At 39.9% G+C, this 19,870-nt stretch overlaps 1 protein-coding gene across 1 annotated transcript in view; it reads right to left on the reverse strand.

The window, feature by feature from the left end:
- KMT2C (lysine methyltransferase 2C) overlaps positions 1-19,870 on the reverse strand; it is a 192,377-nt gene that overhangs the window by 67,596 nt on the left and 104,911 nt on the right. The window contains 8 exon segments of the mRNA XM_042475758.1: positions 644-753; positions 2,031-2,195; positions 4,359-4,540; positions 6,477-6,581; positions 10,840-10,941; positions 14,971-15,087; positions 16,323-16,442; positions 17,637-18,349. Coding sequence (XP_042331692.1) covers positions 644-753; positions 2,031-2,195; positions 4,359-4,540; positions 6,477-6,581; positions 10,840-10,941; positions 14,971-15,087; positions 16,323-16,442; positions 17,637-18,349 — 1,614 coding nt within the window.

Genomic DNA, 19,870 nt, shown 5'->3' on the forward strand with positions numbered 1-19,870 from the left:
TGTGCACTAATCATGATATTTCTGGAAGCAGCAGACATAAACCAGGAAGTTTGGTCCATCAGAGTCTCTATGGCCCCTTACAGACAGGCCAAAATAAAGCTGCTTTGGGTCACTTTGGAGGTATGCTGTTTCAATGATGCTAGAGCACAGATTTGGCACAGCTTCCGGACTCTTAGGACGCATGCATCATTGAAACAGCATAACTCCAAAGTGACCCGAAGCAGCTTTATTTTGGCCTGTCTGTATGGGACCTAAGTCTAGTACAGTCCTCTGTTTGCATAACTGAAAACAATCCTAGGTTTCAATATCATGGTACCTACACTGCAGTCTCTACCCTTCAACACCTCCAAAAGCACATTTTTTCTGGTATTAGTGGATTCAAGTCTTTAGTATGATACCAAAAAAGTATCATGCATGAACAACAGAAATTTAGCCATGCTTCTTTCCTTAACTGTTTTATTTACCATTACTTATTTTACCCCACTAAAAAGCAAGGTAAAATAAATTATTTGTCTCAAGCACATCTTTGCAATTAATTCAGCATCTACCATTATTGATTAGACAGACAGACAGATAGATAAACAAATAAATAGATATTTCAAAACCAACTACAGTACTACTAAATATCCCATGAACAAATTACCATTTGCTGGTAGTATATATGGCCTACACATGGTACAGTCAAAACCACTGTCAGCTGTGCTTTCAACCTCCTCCTCTGTGCTTAAGTTTTGACAGACTGTGTGCATCCATCTGGAAGTTAAATTGAAGAGGGAGAAAGGATTAGTTGAAATATATATATCTGTATACCACAATAGCATTCAGACTTTGAGAATGTAAACAAATAGCAACATAGAACATATCTAGTACCTTAAGAACTGCTCTAAAAAGACCATGATACAATGCTCCAAAATAGTTGTTAAAATTAGCTGATCACTAATATTCTTTTTTCAGCAATGTGCTTCAGCAAGTGGTTGCTATATTGTTCTAGGCACTCTCTAATGAGAAGGAATTTGAAGGTTCATTTCGGTTGGAAAGCATCTCTAATTTCTAGCACTAAGACTGCTTTGGTGAGTACCAAGCAAAACACAAAGCTAGTATGATTCCCAAATCTCTTGAACTGACCTCTTTGTGACTTTCAGTACTAATGATCATAGTATCCCCCTAGATGGGCTCTGTACATATTTTGGTGCACAGGTTCTATTCCTAACTGGAAAGTTGAGTCCAGACGTTTGTATTGGAGGATTATTGTTCAATTTATTGGCAATTACATTCTGTCCTTCCCCCACTATTTAACTTGACTGAGGTTTTTAGTGAGATGAAAAATTCTGGACCATGCCAACCACTACCATGTCAGGATGCACAGGGAAGCCATTGAAATCCACAAACATCTGGATAATTTCAACCAGAAAGAAGAAACCCTTAAAGTGAACAAAATTTGGCTACCAGTCCTGAGGAATAGCAAAATAAGGACTCAGCAAATGCAAATGAAAAATCACTCAGAGTCAGGGGCTTTCCTAGCAAATAATGATCACCAATTAGCAGACACTAATCCTCTTTTGCATTTGCCTCCCAGCCTGAGGCCTGCCATCAGCACAGAACAATACACATGCAAAGCCTTCGACTTCACATGAAAAAATCTGTTTCTTTGTTTCATCACATCCAGGTAAAACAGTAGAAATGCTAGATCAGGGGTGGGGTCATGGTAATGGAAGGAATGATAGCCAATAAACTGAAGCTCAGTTCATATGAAATAGAATTGGATTAGGCTGATGGCTCATCAGCATGGAGAAGCAATCATAGAATCGTAGAGTTGGAAGAGACCACAAGGGCCATCCAGTCCATTCCAGCCCATAAGCTTTACAAACATACAATATCGAACCATACTATTTTATAAGAAACAAACCGTGATCCGGAATAGGCAAAATTAATTTACCTGTACTGGTAAACCAACAGTAGCCTCACACTACAATATGAACAAATGACTGAAATATGAAAAAAAAAAAAAAAAACCACAATAGAAACCAGACCTGTCACACTGTCTACATTGTAAAATTAGCTCTTCTTCTCTATAATTGCAACAGCAGATTGGGCAGGTAGATAAACTTGCACAGGGAGCACATTGTGTGTAATTATTCTGCCATTCACATCTTAGACCAGGAGAAGTAGCTCCACAATGTCTGCACCAAACGCACCTGCAAAACACCAGCACAGAGGAGAAACATTTTATTACTTATTTACTTATTTACTAACAAACACTGCTTTACTGCACAAGAGTCAATGCTGTGAGTATCCACAGATTAAACATATCCTGAGGCAGATTCTATTCTAAAACAAACCTAAACCAGGGAAATGGATCCAGAAAATCCCTTTCATCAAAGACTACTAAAATACCTTGATGAGAAAGTGGATATTAGCAATCAGTTTATAGCTGTAATGGAAACTACTTTCTTTAGCACCATCACTGATAGAAAGCAAATTTGATAATGAACTGTACCATGTGTTTGAAAGGACTCAGTATTAGACTCTCATACCCACCTCCCATTGCTCAACTTGCCTCCTAAACCTCAGCTGTAGCATATATCAAGAAACTGCATGGTCTCCAAGAATATTCTCTTTTGTCTTGATTAATTTGTAACGTAATAGGACTATGGTCGGATAGGACCCTAGGTAATACAGTGGCCCCTTGCCTCACGTGGGGGATCCGTTCCGGACCCCCCTGCATAAGGCGAATTCCGCCTATGCTCGTGTGCGGCGGCGTGGGAGCGTGTGGGGCGCCACAGGCATGCACCCCATTCATTTGAATGGGACGCGCCGCCCTGTGTGCTCCCCACGGCTTGAGCGCATATGCTCAAGTCTGCTTAAAGCGCACCCGCATATAACGCGGGCACACTGTATTTCAGTTTTTATCATTTCTTTACATAAAAGTTTAGATATGAATGCTATATCTATACGTAACCAGGACTTATAGTTCCCTGAGAAAAAAGTAAATTCTTTGACTTTTGTGTGTTGTAGTCTCCAAATATCTATCAGGTTTAAATCTTCTATCATATGGATCGCTGATTTGGGTAACTTTCCTTGTTGTCTTTGTGGTCTTGCATGGGTAAGTCTATCAAGATTCGGGTTGACTACCCTGTTCCAATCTCTTGTAATCAAGATTTTTTCGTAACTGTATTCTGTTATTCTTTGTTTCAGTTTTTCAAAAAATCTAGGTCTATTTTCTTGAGCGGCATATATATTGATTGCTAATATTTTCCCTATTCCAACTCTATTGCCTGATATACACCATTGTTATCTTTGAATATTTCTTTGTGATTAATATCAGGTTTAATATACATCGCTACTCCTTTCTCTGCACAAAGGAAAGAGCCACTTGAATGTAAGCTGCTAGGTCTTCTCACCTGCCATACCAGTAGGAAACTGCCCCAAAGGTCACTGGTGTCTTTCTAGATCCATTAGTCATAGGAAAAGACTGTTTTAATAATGTTCTCCACAAACCTTGCACAATGAGATGACCTTTTAAAGACTAAAAAGGAGGTACCCTGTCACACAGGAATAGAGCTTAAATTTCAAATCACTATGCTCCCATCTGCCTAAGAAGCCAATTGCATATATTGCCATACTGGGACAGCATCATGGTTGTCATAAAATCCCAAGCCATCACAAATCCAGTAGCCCCAGCATATACTGAGGTGCCCCAGGACAATCATTGTAGGAGTCTTCAAGATCAATCAAGATCATCTCCAATATATTTTTCAAATTTGGGTGGGCAACAAGATACTCTCTTGATTTTCTTCAAGTCTGTATTTTATCCCAGCACAATGTAGCCATCTAAGGGACAGAACAGATAGCTGCAAAAGGGCAGTTTGAAGCTGACTCTGAGAAAGCTGGATTTGGGCTGTGGTAATCGCACATCACAGCCTCAATCCACCTTTTTGCCAGCCCAAAAATAAGCGTCAAAATGCTGCTCCTTTTTGCACCCGCAAAAAGCTGACTTTTCCCACCCCACCGCGGCTTTAAGGCTCTTCGTTGGCATGTGGCGTCTAAACACTGCATTGCTGGAGTGCCCAGAAGCCAGCTGCTGTGTTGGCAGCTGGACAGCATGAAATCAGTTTCTGCGTGTCATGGGGGTGTGCGTCATGCATATGCCATGCCCCCAACCCAGCTGGATGCCAGCTTTACATGCTGATCTGTACCGCCCCTAACTCTACATGAATGCAGATATGGGTATTTTATTTATTTGTTACTATTTCTTTTGATTCATTTTCCAGACTTACACTAAGTGAAATGTATGTTTACAATAGTGTCAAGTGAAAAAAAATAATACTGAACATTATAAAGAATAGGTGGAAACACACCATTTGCACTTCCAACCTCCTTTGGGAACTGTTTGCAGTGGTGGATCTAGGCAATAAGTGTGATAGCTGATATCACAGTCATCACAAAGAAGTAGCCTTCCTGGATCTGTAGCCTTCCCGCAGGCTTCACACACAGTGCACTCCAGGCATCTCCAGCCTTTGTGGAGCACCACCTTTGTAATCTGCAAAGTGGAAGACAGCATGAAATTACTCAGAGAAACACTGCATAATTCCCTATTGTTTTATAGGCTTAGAAATACTTTTTAAAATTACCCCTTTTAAGAGATTTTAAATTACCAATTTAAAAGATAAGTGCTCTCAACTGTTGGAAAGTACAAAAGATGTTTTTGCAGGTGGATATTCAGTCCTTTTGAAACCTGCTCCCTATGAATTGGAATCTAGATGCTCCCCTCCTATGTAGCTAGTCTTACGTAGCACCTGCAGAGGTCTGGAACTGGCAAGAAGAGAAGCTACTCCTGCCAAAGGTTAGTATGACAGGCCAACACCAAGCTTCTCCAGGCTGGAAATGTTTCAGAATATTGAACAAGTAGAGTAGTGCTGGTTTCTGTGTAATCACTCATTAAGGCTAAGGTTTATTACATATTTTAACGTTCCACTCTCTGGTGGCCAATCAAACAGAAACAAGCTAGATGGAAACAAATGGAGATTTACTTGGAAATAATCCTCTGACTCCCTTCCTAATCAGGACAGAACATTCATTTTAAATGGTGAAAGAATTTTTCACACTTTCCTAAACACTGAATTCTGCCTTAAGTTTATATTGAGTCAGATCAACACCCTATCTATGGTGTACTGTCAATACTGATTGGCATTTGCTTTCTAAGGTTTCAGACAGAATTCTTGTTTCTTTTGGGAGATAACACAAACTGACCTAGGACTTTCTGCAAACCATCTGCTCTATTAGATTACCACTCTGTGACAGCTGGTCATGTTCCCAATTTCAAAGACTAATGTTTTCAAGCAAACCATCTTATACTGCTTTCCTCTATGAAGTACCATATTAACTATCATTCTACTACAAGTGTAGAGGTTTGACCCTCCAGATACTGTTGAACTGCAGCTCCCAGCATTCCTTACCACTGACTATGCTGTCTAAGGGGCAAACCAGACCGGCAATAAATCCGGCTTGGGGGAGGCGTGGGAGCGTGGTGACCCCCCAAGCTAGAGTCACCCTGCCTGCCTAATCAGATGGAGGGCAGCATGGGAACCGTCCTGTGGTGCAGCAATTAGACGACACATGCCATAGGAGCGAAGAAGAGCTCCTTTTTGTACCAGGAAAAGGCCAGATCAGGACTGCGGCATGTCGTTACTGCGGCCCTGATCTGGCGCACAAAGGGGTGGAGTGATGCCTCCCCTTTAGGGCCGTCTGTTTTCGGCCTAGGACTGCCAAAAGCTGCAGCCCAACATCTAAAGAGCTTCACAATGATATCCCTATTCTAAGAATATATATTCCTTTCCTAAAGAATATGCAGATATTAGGTAAAATGCTAAAGTGCATAGTGGAAAATCCACTTTTCATTTAATTGCAGTTATAAAATGAGAAAGCCAGTTTATAGGTTTTACATTGCCCCAAATAGCTTATCTCTGCATAAGTAAACTCATAACTATCCAAATTTAATTTTCACACATTCTCTCCTAGCCTAATGAATGTAAAGCATTAATTAACTACTCCAGTTTCTGTCAATTCTGACAGCCAACAGACAAACTGAATTAAATGAATCTTATTGCCTTCATAAATGAAGATGGAGTATAATTTTTCCAAGAAAAAAACATGCTATGTATCTTAATACTTGGCTCACTTCTAGCTTAATACTGAGCTTATGTTTTAATACTTTTTCGAGCTACTGCAGGATAATTGGTGCTATTTATGGCTTCAAAATTACAGAAAGGTTATCTTCTCTTGCATTTAAAAAATGTCATTTAATTAAAGTGTTTTGCCAGTGGCATACAAATAATAATCTCATTTACAGAAAAAAATTAAAGAAGTTAACCACACTCCCTAATAGTGTCAGAACTGGAATCAATGTGGCTAAAGTACAATATGCCTACAAATATAATACAGAACAACAACAACAATAATAATTTAAAAGCACTCACTTTAATACTGACACAGTAGGGATGGTAACACTGACCACACTGAGAGCAGGCAAGCAATCGGCCTTCTGCGCCTTGACCAAAACTTCCACAAACTACACACATATCCTAGAATATCAAACAGGTGCAGTTTTTTTTTAAAAAAAAGTTAACAGCCAGTATTAAATGTATAAAATATAGGTGCGAGATATAAAACAGCAACATATAGGCTTGTAAACACATTCAAGCTACTTCGGATTATAGTATATCTTTTCTTCTGACTCTAGGATTGACAAGATGTAAAAGGAAAAATCACTCCTCAAAGAACAGTTGGCCCTCCACATTTGCAACTTTGACTTTTGCAGCTTTGATTAATATAGTCTGTCTAGGAATCTCTATGTCCTACAGGGTGACTCTATTGTCTACTTCTGCCAAACGTCACACTGGAAGACCTAAAGATTCCTAGAGATGACACTTCTCTAGGCATCTGCAGGTACTCCAGTGCAATTTTATGGTCAACTTCTGGCAGACCTTGACCACAGAATTCCCATGGAGGACCTACAGATTCCTAGAACGTGTTCTCTCAGGTTTAAAAAAACATTGCTTTTTTATATGCAGTTTTCCCACTTTCATAGGGGTCTTGTGCCCCTAGCCCCAGTGAATGTGGAGGGTCCAGCGTATACTGAATAGAACTGCATATTTATAGTATGAAAATGACAGCAAGAGTAAATGCTTGCTGAAATCTCTCCAAAAGTTTACATTTCCACAATTTCATGCTGCTTTCCCAAGCTACTAGTGTGCCATTTCACTGTAAATTTGGGAAACAGGAGTGAAGGGCAAAGCAACTCATTGGCTCATTGCTACACTGTGCTGAGGGACAATGAAAACAGCAGTGTAAGACAAGCACTATGAGCCAACTGACAAAATCTGTGCACAGAAACAGCTAACAGCTACTAGATCATGAAACATTTTGACATTTGGATGTGCATTTAAACGAGATCCTCCCTATCCATGCTGTACTGCTTGAAGACATATATCTTATCCCTAAAATTAGTTTAGAAATTAGTTTCTGAATGCTCATGTCACTGATTACAAATCAACACTCAGATTTTAATGCATTCAAAATTTTCATTATAACATAACCACCCACTTTACTTATATCCTGCCTTTCTCCCAGGATGGGATCCAAGGCAGAGAATACAATAAAAAAACATATAGTTAAATAACACATACAAAGTCAACGTTAAAAAACAACAGAATTAAAACCAATTAAAATCTTACTTTAAAACAGATAAAAAACAGTACAGCACCATAAAGACCATTATTGTTAAAACAAATTTTCAAAAGCTTGCTGGCAAAGAAAGGCTTTAACCTGTAACCAAAAGGAAAACAAACAAGAAGCTAGCCTAACTTGCCTAGTTAGGGCATCGACAGGGGAAGCGTGTCCCTGCTGGTGCTCTTGGACATCTCAGCGGCTTTCGATACCATAGACCATGGTATCCTTCTGGGGAGCCTGGCAGAGGTGGGAATTGGGGGCACTGTGCTCCAGTGGTTCCGGTCCTACCTCTCTGGGAGGTCCCAGATGGTGCAGCTGGGAGACGTGTGCTCCGATGAGAGGGCCCTTAAAACTGTGGTCCCTCAAGGAGCCATTCTGTCTCCCATGCTATTTAACATTTACATGAAACCGCTGGGAGAGATCATCCGGAGACATGGGGCGTGGGGTTATCAGTACGCTGATGACACCCAAATAATTTTCTCTATGTCTCCGACTGATGCAGTGACTGAGGATGGCGTCTCTCCTCTCGTGGTGTGCCTGGAGTCAGTAATGGGCTGGATGAGGGAAAACCGACTCAAGTTGAATCCAGAGAAAACGGAGGTACTAGTGATAGGTTCTCCTGGTCCAGGAATGGCGGTGGTTCCACCTGTCCTGAACGGGGTCACGCTCCCTGTGAAGGACTCCGTGCGCAGTCTGGGGGTGCTTCTTGATTCGTTGCTTCACCTGACTGCTCAGGTGAATGCGACCGTCAAGAACACCTGTTATCAGCTTCAGCTTATTTGCTAGCTGTGCCCATACCTGGCCCAGAGGGACCTTGAAACGGTAGTACACGCTCTGGTAACCTCGAGATTGGATTTCTGTAACGCACTCTACATGGGGCAACCCTTATACCAGGGGTAGGCAACCTGCGGCCCGTGGGCCGGATGCGGCCCGGCGAGGCCTTGGGACCGGCCCCAGCCTGGTCCTGCTGCCGATTGCCGCCAGGGCCTTTGGGGGGCAATTGTCTATAGAAGCCTCAGAAAAAACATGCATTTATATTAACATTTTTTTTTTAAAAATCAGCAAATTTTTTTCACGTGTCCTCCATTTTTTTTTAAAAAAAAGTGTCTTCCATTTGAAAATTTTGTCCTACATTTGTCCCGGTTTATTTATTTATTTATTTAATTTTTTTTTAATTATTTATTTTTTGGCTTCGGCCCCCCAGTTGTCTGAGGGACAGCAACCCGGCCCTCGGCTCAAAAAGGTTGCCTACTCCTGCCTTATACCAAACCCGGAAGCTACAAATGGTACAGAATATGGCAGCCAGGCTGGTCACTGGAACTTCCAGGGCCAGCCATATTACACTGGTGCTTAAAGATCTGCATTGGCTGCCTATTCGCTTCCGGGCACAATATAAGGTGTTGATGATGACCTATAAAGCCCTAAATGGCTTGGGCCCAGGATACCTGAAGGACCGCCTCTCCCCGTACATTCCGTCCCGCACCCTCAGAACATCGGGGCAGCAACTACTTAGGGTGCCAGGGGCTAGACTGTCCTCCACTACGAGGAAGACATTTTCCATCGCCGCCCCGGCTCTTTGGAACACACTGCCCACAGAGCTCCGCTCGGCCACCTCCCTGGCCCAATTTAGAAAGGATTTAAAAACTTTTCTATTTCAGGTTGCATTCCCCGACTAAAGTCCAGTGGGCCTCCCTTCCTCTTTTGTGGCAAAGAGGATTGGCCAACGGGGGTTTTATGCTGTTTTTGTGTATTTGTTTTAATCTCGATGTATATGTTGCGTTTTATTATGCTGTTAACCGCCCTGATCTTTGGAAGGGCGGTATAAAAATAAAATTTTTATTTATTATTTATTTATTAGTTAGGGGTTTCCAAACTGTGGGAGCATCCACAGAGAAGGCCTTCGCCCACATAACCACTAACCAGAAGACAAGTTCCAGAGTGTGTCTAGCAGCATGAGTAGGGCCAGAAAAGGCAGTCTCAGCATGGATGTTGTTATCACGCAATAACACAGAAGACAACTCCAACACTAACCCCAAGACCATTCTAGCTAGTTCAGGAAGGGAGACTGTTGAGCAGCAGGCTGATGGCACACAAATACAATCCTTAACCTGTTCTGGCCACCCAGCTATAATACACACACTCAAACCTTGCAGACTGTGGGATGGGGCAACTGGTCAGAGGATTGGAATCATGAGAGACTACTGAAATGCTGCCTCCTCACACCCCAGATCTTGCCTGCAGCACAGAAAAACCTAGTGGGTAAAACTGAGATAGATTAGCTCCCCTCTGCCTCATCCAGCCAGGTCTCTGTGATACAGACCAGGTCAGCATACTCATCCAGGATTAAGTCCTGAATGGGCAGTTGTTTTCCCAGTCACCAGCCTAGCATTAAGCAGTAGCATTTTCAATCCAGGGGGACTGTTGTCATGGCTACCCAGGCTATTTGGAACATGTATCTAGCTTAAATCATACTTTCTCATCCAGTAAATGACAATTAAGCATGGATCTCGTTAACTGAACTGGGACATTCAGCTTATCAAACTGGACTACACATCATTGCCTCCCAGCACCGAACAGAAGATAATGAGCAAACACATATTCCTCTCTCCAAACTGATAAAAGAGGAGGCCCTTTTGGAGTTGTCCTACTGTTTCCCAAATTCAGCCTACTACTTAATTTCATTTCTATGGTTGAACTTTAAGGGCCCAACATCTGAACTGTGCCCAAATGTCAGCAGCCAGTGTAACATCTAACAAGGAACTGATCTTGCATGTGTTCAGTGACAACTTGAAAGGAGGAAAGCAGCCACAAAATGCACTACCAGAAGTCTCCCAATCATTCGAATCTTTCTGTACTAAGATAGCTTCCATAAAGTTTAATTCCTACATTTACTAAAATACTGACAAACTTCACCCCTTGATTTGTGAGTCAGAATTATCTAATTATCTAACTCACTTGCAAGATTTGAACTTCACCTGATCAGAATACACAAGCCTTATCTGAAGTGGAGAATTCAAGTTAAAAAAATATATACAGAAAATGGATTTTAAAAAAAGAGAAATGAACAATGATTTCCACTAGAAACCAATAAATATGAAGTGAAGTTGCAACCTGATGCAAAGTAAACTTGTCACTGCTAGAAAATAAGACAACGGTATTGTGCATTGAGTTTTCTTCCTCATCTCTGTTAGAAGAAATATCCATATCTGTGACCTGCAAAAACAAAAAGAAAAAACCATAACTTTTTTGTATAAATTATTACCAACATTTAACTCTACCATACAGACTGTTTTAGCATTATTGAAGATGACAACCTTATGCATTGCATTTACTGCCTTTAAGTTATACTGCCATTCTCCCCAATACCAGAAGATGGAATATATAGTTTTTCCTCATACCCCTATCTTATCCTAACTACAACTGTGTGAAGTAGGTTAAGCTGAAATATAGTGTTACCAAATGATCTTCAGCACTGAGTAGGGATTTAAACTTGGATCTTACACATTTTAGTCCTATACTAAATTTTAGTCCTATACAATATATAATACTGTTTTTTAAGAATAAAGAGAAAATGCTTCATAAGTTATATAAATTGAAACAGGAAGGGAAAAGTCTTAAAGGCTGCTGTTGGCCTGGGCACAGAACTTTCACTCTCTTAGTTGCAAAATTAATTACATCTTATTAATTTCCACACAAAATGTGTGCAATTTTGCAAGAGATTTTTCTGTCAATTGGGTTTCAAATGACACCACCATTACTCTATATGTTTCCTCATCTTCCACCTAGTCTTGTTTGCCTCTTTCCCCATTCACCAATTACAATGCTCATTTTGAATGTTACATTGTGCATATCTGAAGTGACATAGAAAAGGGGAGAAAGATGTTACAAGTAACTTGGTTGCCAAAGAAGAGAAGAATATCCATTAGAAAGGGAAAAAAGAATAGATGACTAGATGTTATTGTAAGTGGCTGGAACAAAAACATCAGGAAGATACAGGAAGTGGCCTTTTATATTTGGAAGTTGGGCAGCTGGTTTACAATGATGATAATACTAATAATAACAACAATTTATATGTCCCGCCTCTTCCATGGATCGAAGGAGGATTACAACATTAAAATGATACAATGCAGTTTAAGTGATCAATAAAATACTAATACTGAATTATACATCTCTATTAGTTCATTAAAATTTCCAAACATCAAATCATATATCATCATAATTAGGGTGGGGTCTTAATCATCGTCTCTATATCAAATCCGATGGGAAAGCCCACTGGAAGAGATCCGTCGTAAGTGCCTTCTTAAAGGCATCTAAGGTGGTAATGAGACGGATCTCCGCCGGCAGACTATTCCATAGTTTAGGGGCTGCAGCAGTAAAAGCTCTGTGAGAAGTTGTGGTTAATTGGGAATTACAATGTTCCAACAAATTCTTCCCTAATGTTCTGAGTGTGTGGGGCGGATTATGTCGGGAGAGGCATTCCCGCAAGTAACTTGGGCCCAAGCCATGTAGGGCTTTAAAGGTAATAACTAACACCTTGTATTGCGCCCGGAAGCTAACCGGCAGCCAGTGGAGAGATTTTAACACTGGTGTTATGTGGTCAAGACTAAGTACCGGTGATCAATCTGGCTGCTGCATTTTGAATTAGTTGAAGTTTCTGAACTTAGTACAAGGGTAGCCTATGTAGAGCGCATTACAGAAATCTAAGTGAGAGATTACCAGTGTGTGTACCACTGTTTCAAGGTCCATCCCAGGTAGGGATGCAATTGGTGTATCAACCAAAGTTGGTACCAAGCACTCCTGGCCATTGCATCTACTTGAAAAGGCAACTGTAGTGATGAGTCCAGGAGTACTCCCAGACTGCGAACTTCATCCTTTAGATGAAGTGTGACCCCTTCCAGGACTGGTTGACAAATCTCCCTCTCTGGACCTAGTGTACCTATCACAAGTACCTCCATTTTCTCTGGATTCAATTTGAGCTTTTTTTTCCTCATCCAGCCCATTACTGACCCAAGACATGCATCCAGAGGAGAGGTGCCATCCTTAGTCACTATAGTAGTCATAGACATAGAGAGATAGATCTGAGTGTCATCAGCATGTTCCCGGATGATCTCGCCCAGCGGCTTCATGTAAATGTTGAACAGCATGGGGGACAGAATGGTGCCCTGAGGGACACCAGATGTCAGCTCTCTTTTCAAGGAGCAGCTGTCCCCCAGCATCACCATCTGGAACATGCCTGAGAGGTAGGGATGGAACCACTGCAAATCAGAGTCTCCAGTTCCTAATTCCCTCAGACGTTCCAGAAGGATACCGTGGTCAATGGTATCTAAGGTTGCTGAGATATCCAAGAGCACCAACAGGGTCACACTTACCCTGTCGATGCCCAGACATGGATGCTATATCCTATGCATTTATTTAGCAAATTGGGATAAAAAGTCCTTAATCTGGAGAATATCATATTAATTTTAAGGTATGTAAATTGTATACTTGTTCTTTCTAATATTTTGAGTAAATTTTGCACCTTTCAGTGGCACCAGCACTGGGCAGTAAACAATTCAACAGACCTGATTTTTAAAATTCCAATATGCAATTTGTAAGCTGTAAATGGGCTTCTGAGGCAAATGAAATTTAAGGTATTAGGGGTTTGCATACTTCTATATATCCATGTTCATGAAATGAGATTTTCATTTGTCATGTGGAAATATCCAATCTGACTCACTTATATTCTGCATTTTGCTTTGCAGTTATTCATTCTAGAACCAATTTGCTGCCAAAAGATTTTAAAACATTGTTTTCTGCAGACACACCCACCAGTCCTTTTGCTTTTGCTGCTACAACGAATAGATATAATAGATACAGAGGAGATAGCATACCTACATTTATTTGTGGAATGCTACATTTCTAGTGTTAACCTGTAAGGCTGTCCTAACCAACACATGAAATATCCTTTAATCAGAAAACTCTCAGTGAAAACATAGGAGGTGTTATGGCAAAATCAGACCAAAGGCACATTAGTCTGACATTATTTTCACACTGTCCTGAAAGAGTAGCCAAACAATTAATGGAGAGGGATACTGTGTTTGATACTTGAGAGATACCCATCATCAATAACAACCACTGATAACTATTGTTAAAACGGTGATTTTTCAAATCTACATGTACATGGTTTTAAGTTGTTGTAGTATTTAAAGTGGTTTTAACGTGTTTAAAGTGTTGTTATTTTAGGTGGTTTTAACTATTACTATGTTTAATACGATTTTACCTTGTTCAAATTATTTCTGCTTTTAATCTGGAAATGTTTTGCACTGTTTACATTGTATGCTGCCCTGAGATCCTGTAATAAAGGGTAGGATAGAAGTGTTTTAACAAAATAAATACATAAATAAACAAATAAATTTTAATTAAACCCTTAATTTACCAGCCATGATATATTCAACCAGTTGGGAAACTATGCAAGACCCATTTTGTTGACAACGTCATAACAAAGTACAGCATTTTCCACTAGTCACTACCTGACTGCGACAGAAAGATCTAAGACCTTAACTGAAGAGTTGTTGGGGCAAAATACCAGACTTCCTCCTGGTCTTATGTTGTCAAGTTAAGACAACTCAGGCCAAAACCCCGGGGGCAGGATCAGGCCCAACCCTGCCAGCACACATGCAGATCTGGCCCAGTCCCAAAGTAAACATTCTTTACCCCAGGTAAAATACCCCATTTTGTGTGGTGTTACATAGGAACTCAGCTGCAAAATCTGACAAGCCCTCCTCCTCCTTACCTTGCTGCACCACTGCTTTCACTCAGACGTTTCCCTGTTGCTGCGTCTCACACAGAAGCAGGGCTGCACCAACATGGCCTGGAACCCTATTTCCACATCAGACATGATGATGGGAGGGGGATTTCTAAATGAAATCAATGGCACAGCAAAGTAAGGAGTGCATGCAGGTCCCAGGTCAGAGTGGAATGGGTATGTGAGCCCATCCCCATAGACCCAGAAAGTGAACCAGGTGAACACCAGGACCAGGAAAGCACAGGCTGAGCTTTCCTGGCCTGTCTGCTCAGCCCCACAGTCATATAGACAATTTTTCTGAATGTTAGACTGAAATGTTAGAAAGTCTGTGTTAGTCAGTATGTTAGTAGATGGGTCTCTCAGCATAAGGAACCTTTTTAAGGCATTCTCAGCAATAACACTAGTCAGCACCTTTTCTTGGTTAAACAACAAGGTACAAATATGCCACAGATTCTTACCCCTGGAGCAAGGATAGATCCAATTCCACTCTTCAGTTTTGATCTCCCTCGCCCACCTCTACCAGAAAGACCTGCACCACGTGGTCTCCGCTTCCCAGGGAACCCTGATCCACGACCCTATATATAGTAAATTCCAAAATTTAAGAAGAATCAAAACATACTTCACAGAGCTCTTACGGGAGATGAATGCTTCTTATAAAGCCATTTCCAAAGGATTAACCATTGTAGTCTATTGCTGTCAAACCAACAAAGAGCCCAAAACCATAAAAATCAACAAGTTTATTACATAATTAGCTTTCATGTACTACAGCCCACATTATCAAATACATGAAGTGTATGGTACATATAAATTAAATGTAGGAACGATGTGGGACATGAGCTGCATGCTGCCCCTTGGGGTTTGCTTTCAGCCTCCAAAGATGCCCTAGAGACTCCAGATTCCTTCTGTTAAAATTTTGGCCCAAAATAGCAGAAAATGGGGGGAAATGCCCACTACATAAATGTAGTTGATTGAGTTCCTTTGGCCTCCACTGTCCACAAAACATGTACTCCCAGTCCTGGAAACGATGGAAATCGCCATACTCTATTTTGGCCAATTCCCAAATGTGGAAGTGACATCACATCTCTTCTGCTCATACTGGGAGAAGTGTGTGGCATGTGGGATGATTGGCCCCTGCCAATCCACTGATACCTACCTCTAACATGAAGTATTGATGGTGGAGATAGGATGGTAAAGAATGAGGCCAGAGAAAAATTAAATGCTGAAAGGAATGATTGTACTAGATATGTTATTAACTCAGTAAGCTAATTGCCCCCAACAAGCTGGGTATTCATTTTAGGGACCTCAGAAGGATGACAGGCTGAGTTGGCCCTGAGCCCCTGGCTGGTATTGAACTCACAACCTTGTGATTTGTGAGTGAATGGCTTCAGTACAGGCATTTAACCACTGCACCATCAAGGACCCTATGTGGTATTTTTGGTATTAAAAATCATAGCAATATCATCATATCCTGTGTACTGGGAGATCACTTTTAAAGATGCTTTTTAAAAAACAGGATATGAAATCAGTTGTGCTTTAAAGGATCCTGATGGATTTCTTTATGTTTATATTTATGTCCCTTTTTGGGTGAAAGGCAGGATAAAAATAAAATAACATAACATAAAAATGTTGTCTGGTGTGTTTGTTAAAATATATTTCGATGTTACTTGGAGGTTCCCTTGAAAGGATTTGTATCCTAAAAAGTACTATATTAAAATGTAATATACATAGTTTAAAAAAGTGTTCATTGTCATCTTTCTATAGAAAAAATAGCAGAAAGGACTACAAGAATATATAAATACAGATTAATTACCACTTTGATGCTCCATATGGCACTGCCAGGTAACGGTCTGGATTTAAAAGTTTCCCGACCTTCTGAAATATCTGGGGACCAGGAAGGTGGACTCATTGTATTATGGCTACTCCAAGCCCCCTAGGATATGGCAGGTGAGAAAATATATGCATAAAACTCAGCCAAACAAAATAAAAATAAGCAATGCAAATAAAAGGTTCTGAAAGTAAAACTCATGCAGGCATAAACAAATATCCAATTTAACACACACATGGACTTATTGGTAAAAATTTCAACATAGAACCACATTTATATGGCATGACATAAGACTTGAGGGTGGAGAAACATTTTATTACATAATGATAAAAATGTACTGCAGGAAAGCAAAAGATTCCATTGCACAATCAGTAACTGTACCTCAGTTACTATTTTGATTTCTACAGTACTAATCCAAGATGCACAAGTTAGTTGAATCATAGACCCATTAAGGTCCTTTCTCCATTTCACATTGCATCTTGGAAAAGTGACAGACTTACAGTATGTTTGTGATGTAAAATAAACCAACAAATCCCAAAAGCTAAGAAGCACAGCAGACAAAAAAGTAAAATGCATAATGTGAAAATGAAACATAAGTGAATTGTTAAAACACCAATCATGGGCAGAAGCTATGACACCTGAGCACTATTTTAAAACCCTGTAACTACTGAGATTTTTTATAATTTGAAATCAAACTAGCAAGAAATCATATGTTGTTTTTCCCCTAATGCCCAGTACTCTACAGAGGCTCAAAATAGAGTATGACTGCATTTACATCTATATCCATGGGTTAGTTGGGTTTATTTATTCTATATGTACATAATTTCTATATGTGGGAATACATTCCCCAGAGAAGATAATCAGGTTCAGTAATGTCATCTGGAAGGATCCCAAAGCTGCAAAAAGAAGGATCTCACCCCATCCTTGCAAATTAACCCAACCTTCCAAATCATCATTTAACTCATGCTTCAGAACAAATGTGACAGAGTTCTTTATTTTTAAAAGAGTTAGTAGTCACTATTTGGAAATGACAAAGAAATCTTACTCCCTCAAGAATCTTTTTGTATGACTTAGAGACCACGAAGAAAAATCAGCATTTTGTAACGGAATTTTTTGTTTGTTTAATTAATTTATACGCATTATAATTTTAGAAAGATGTGGTACAAATTTAATAACTAAATGGACACATAAGGTAACCACAACTGGGGGAAAACCTAAGCAAAGTCCACAAAATATTAATTAGAATAAGTTATCCTTCTAAGCCTTCCCTCTGAACAGGTTTCAACAAAATATGCTCACCTGTCTTGACCTCGGTCTTCCAGGAGAAAACTTCCTTTTGGTGATAGCTGGTTTTCCCATTCCAATTTTTGGAGTGAGTGATACGTATGTTATTGGAAGAGCTATGGAGGATTCTAGTGATGATGTCTGACTACGCAGCATGTCATGTGAGGACCCTAACTCTAGCGAGGCTGCTGGTGAGGAAGACACACTTGTCTTATTTATTTCAACAGATGATGGGAATGAGGAGAAGGTCTCGGTTGGTGACTTAATAGATTTATCTTCCAAGGGTGAGCTGTCAGTTGCACAACTTTCACTTGCAGGAAGAGATGATGTTTCACAACTTTCAGGAGTATCACCTCCATTCGCACCTTCTGACACCACCCTTACTTCTAACTGCTCTTCTTTCTGGTAGGAGGCTCTGTCTTTATTGATCAAAATGAAAGCCTGAGGCATCTTTGATAAGTCCTCAGTTGTTGCTGATGGAAGCTGAGACTCCTCTGTTGACATATCAAGTGACTCAGTATTTTCTTGTGAAGGTTCCATTTCCACAGTTTGCTTTCCTGCTACTTGCGACATTAGATCTGGAGTACTTTCTGTTGTTTCCATCTTTTTACCAATGTTATTACCAATGGGTGCATGAGTCCTATTAGGAGAGGTTTCCATTTCATCTGCACCACAATGATTAGAAATCTGTATTGCCAGTCCACCACTGTTTTTATTTAATGAGAGGCCTGAAATAGAAACCATTTTATTTATATCTTTTATGATAGCATCACTGTGCAAAGCATCAACATTTTAAACAATATGAAAATATTTCACAAATACTCCATGAAAATGTAAACACACATATTGCTTGTACTCACTTTTTCAAGTCTTGAAATTCTGGACATATTCTAATACAATACTGCTTCATATTATCAAAACATAGTAGTTTCAGTTAGCAGTCATGAACAATAGCTTCTGTTAAACCTTTCCTCTATGGAATTGTCTAAAAATGTCTTTAAAGCAATTGTACAAGACCACACCTGGTGGTTTTAGACCTCATTAAATTAGTGATAAGCGTATGATCATATCTCATCCACATTTCTCATAAATCAGCTCCCAGTCAATTTTGTTAGGTGATGATGTTTTAACAAGAAGCAGAAAATACTTTTCTCAGTCTTTCACTACACAATGTACAATTTTGTAAACTTTGATTACCTTAGGCCTGTTACAGACAGCCAAAATAAAGCTGCTTCGAGTCACAGTGGAGGTATGGTGTTTCAATGATGCATGCGTCCTAAGAGTCCAGAAGCCGCACCAAAGCCACACTCCAGTCCTTAGGGCTGCAGCGTGGCTTTGGTGCGACTTCTGGACTTTTAGGACACATGCATCATTGAAACACCATACCTCCACTGTGACTTGAAGCAGCTTTATTTTGGCTGTCTGTAACAGGCCTAAGATACTATTCTACAGAACAGATACAAACCAACATTATGCCCCAAGGTGCCTTTGTGAGTCTCAGCATGAGAAGCTTTCTATAGGAAAGAAACAACAGCAAAAGAAAAATAATATTTTTTGGTAATCTACCAAGACCTGTTAGAACTTGGAAAAAAAACCCAATATAGAATTAAGTCACATGAAGAATTATAGATAGAAGGGTATGGTTTTCAATGGTATTCTTATATATGATTTTTGAAAGATTTAAAATGGACAAAATGTTTGAGAAGAACAAATCTGAATTTGAGTTTCAGTTATGTACGGAGGAGGAACATCTGATTGGTAAGCTGTATAAACATTTGTTAAATAGAGTTAGAAGTCAAACAAGACTGCGTGATACAGTTGATGCAAAATTTAGGATATAAAAACATTTGAAATGTTGGGAAAAGATATGGTCAAAGGGAATGAAATTTACATTATGTTATGATCTTAAGGATAACTCATAAGATGTTGGTATTTGACACAAGAAAAATTAGCTAAAATGCACAAAGGAGCTTCCAGTGTATGTTGGGAATGTGAGCAGCAAGTGGAAACATTTTACAGTAATATATGTGTTGGAGTCATCAGAAGGTTAAGGCATTTTGGACTCAAACATGGTTTGATACAGGAAATTTTGAATAACAAATTCAACTGAAACTTGAAATATCCTGCTGGGACTGATGGAAGAGCAAATGGAGAACAATTATCAGAAAATATTATGTTCATGGCTACTGAGAAGGATTATTATATGCACAGAAGGGGATAAATTCAGCAATACCAACCAGAGAGGTCTG

This window comes from Sceloporus undulatus, chromosome 6 (assembly GCF_019175285.1).
Source record: "Sceloporus undulatus isolate JIND9_A2432 ecotype Alabama chromosome 6, SceUnd_v1.1, whole genome shotgun sequence".
NCBI classification, from domain to species: domain Eukaryota; kingdom Metazoa; phylum Chordata; class Lepidosauria; order Squamata; family Phrynosomatidae; genus Sceloporus; species Sceloporus undulatus.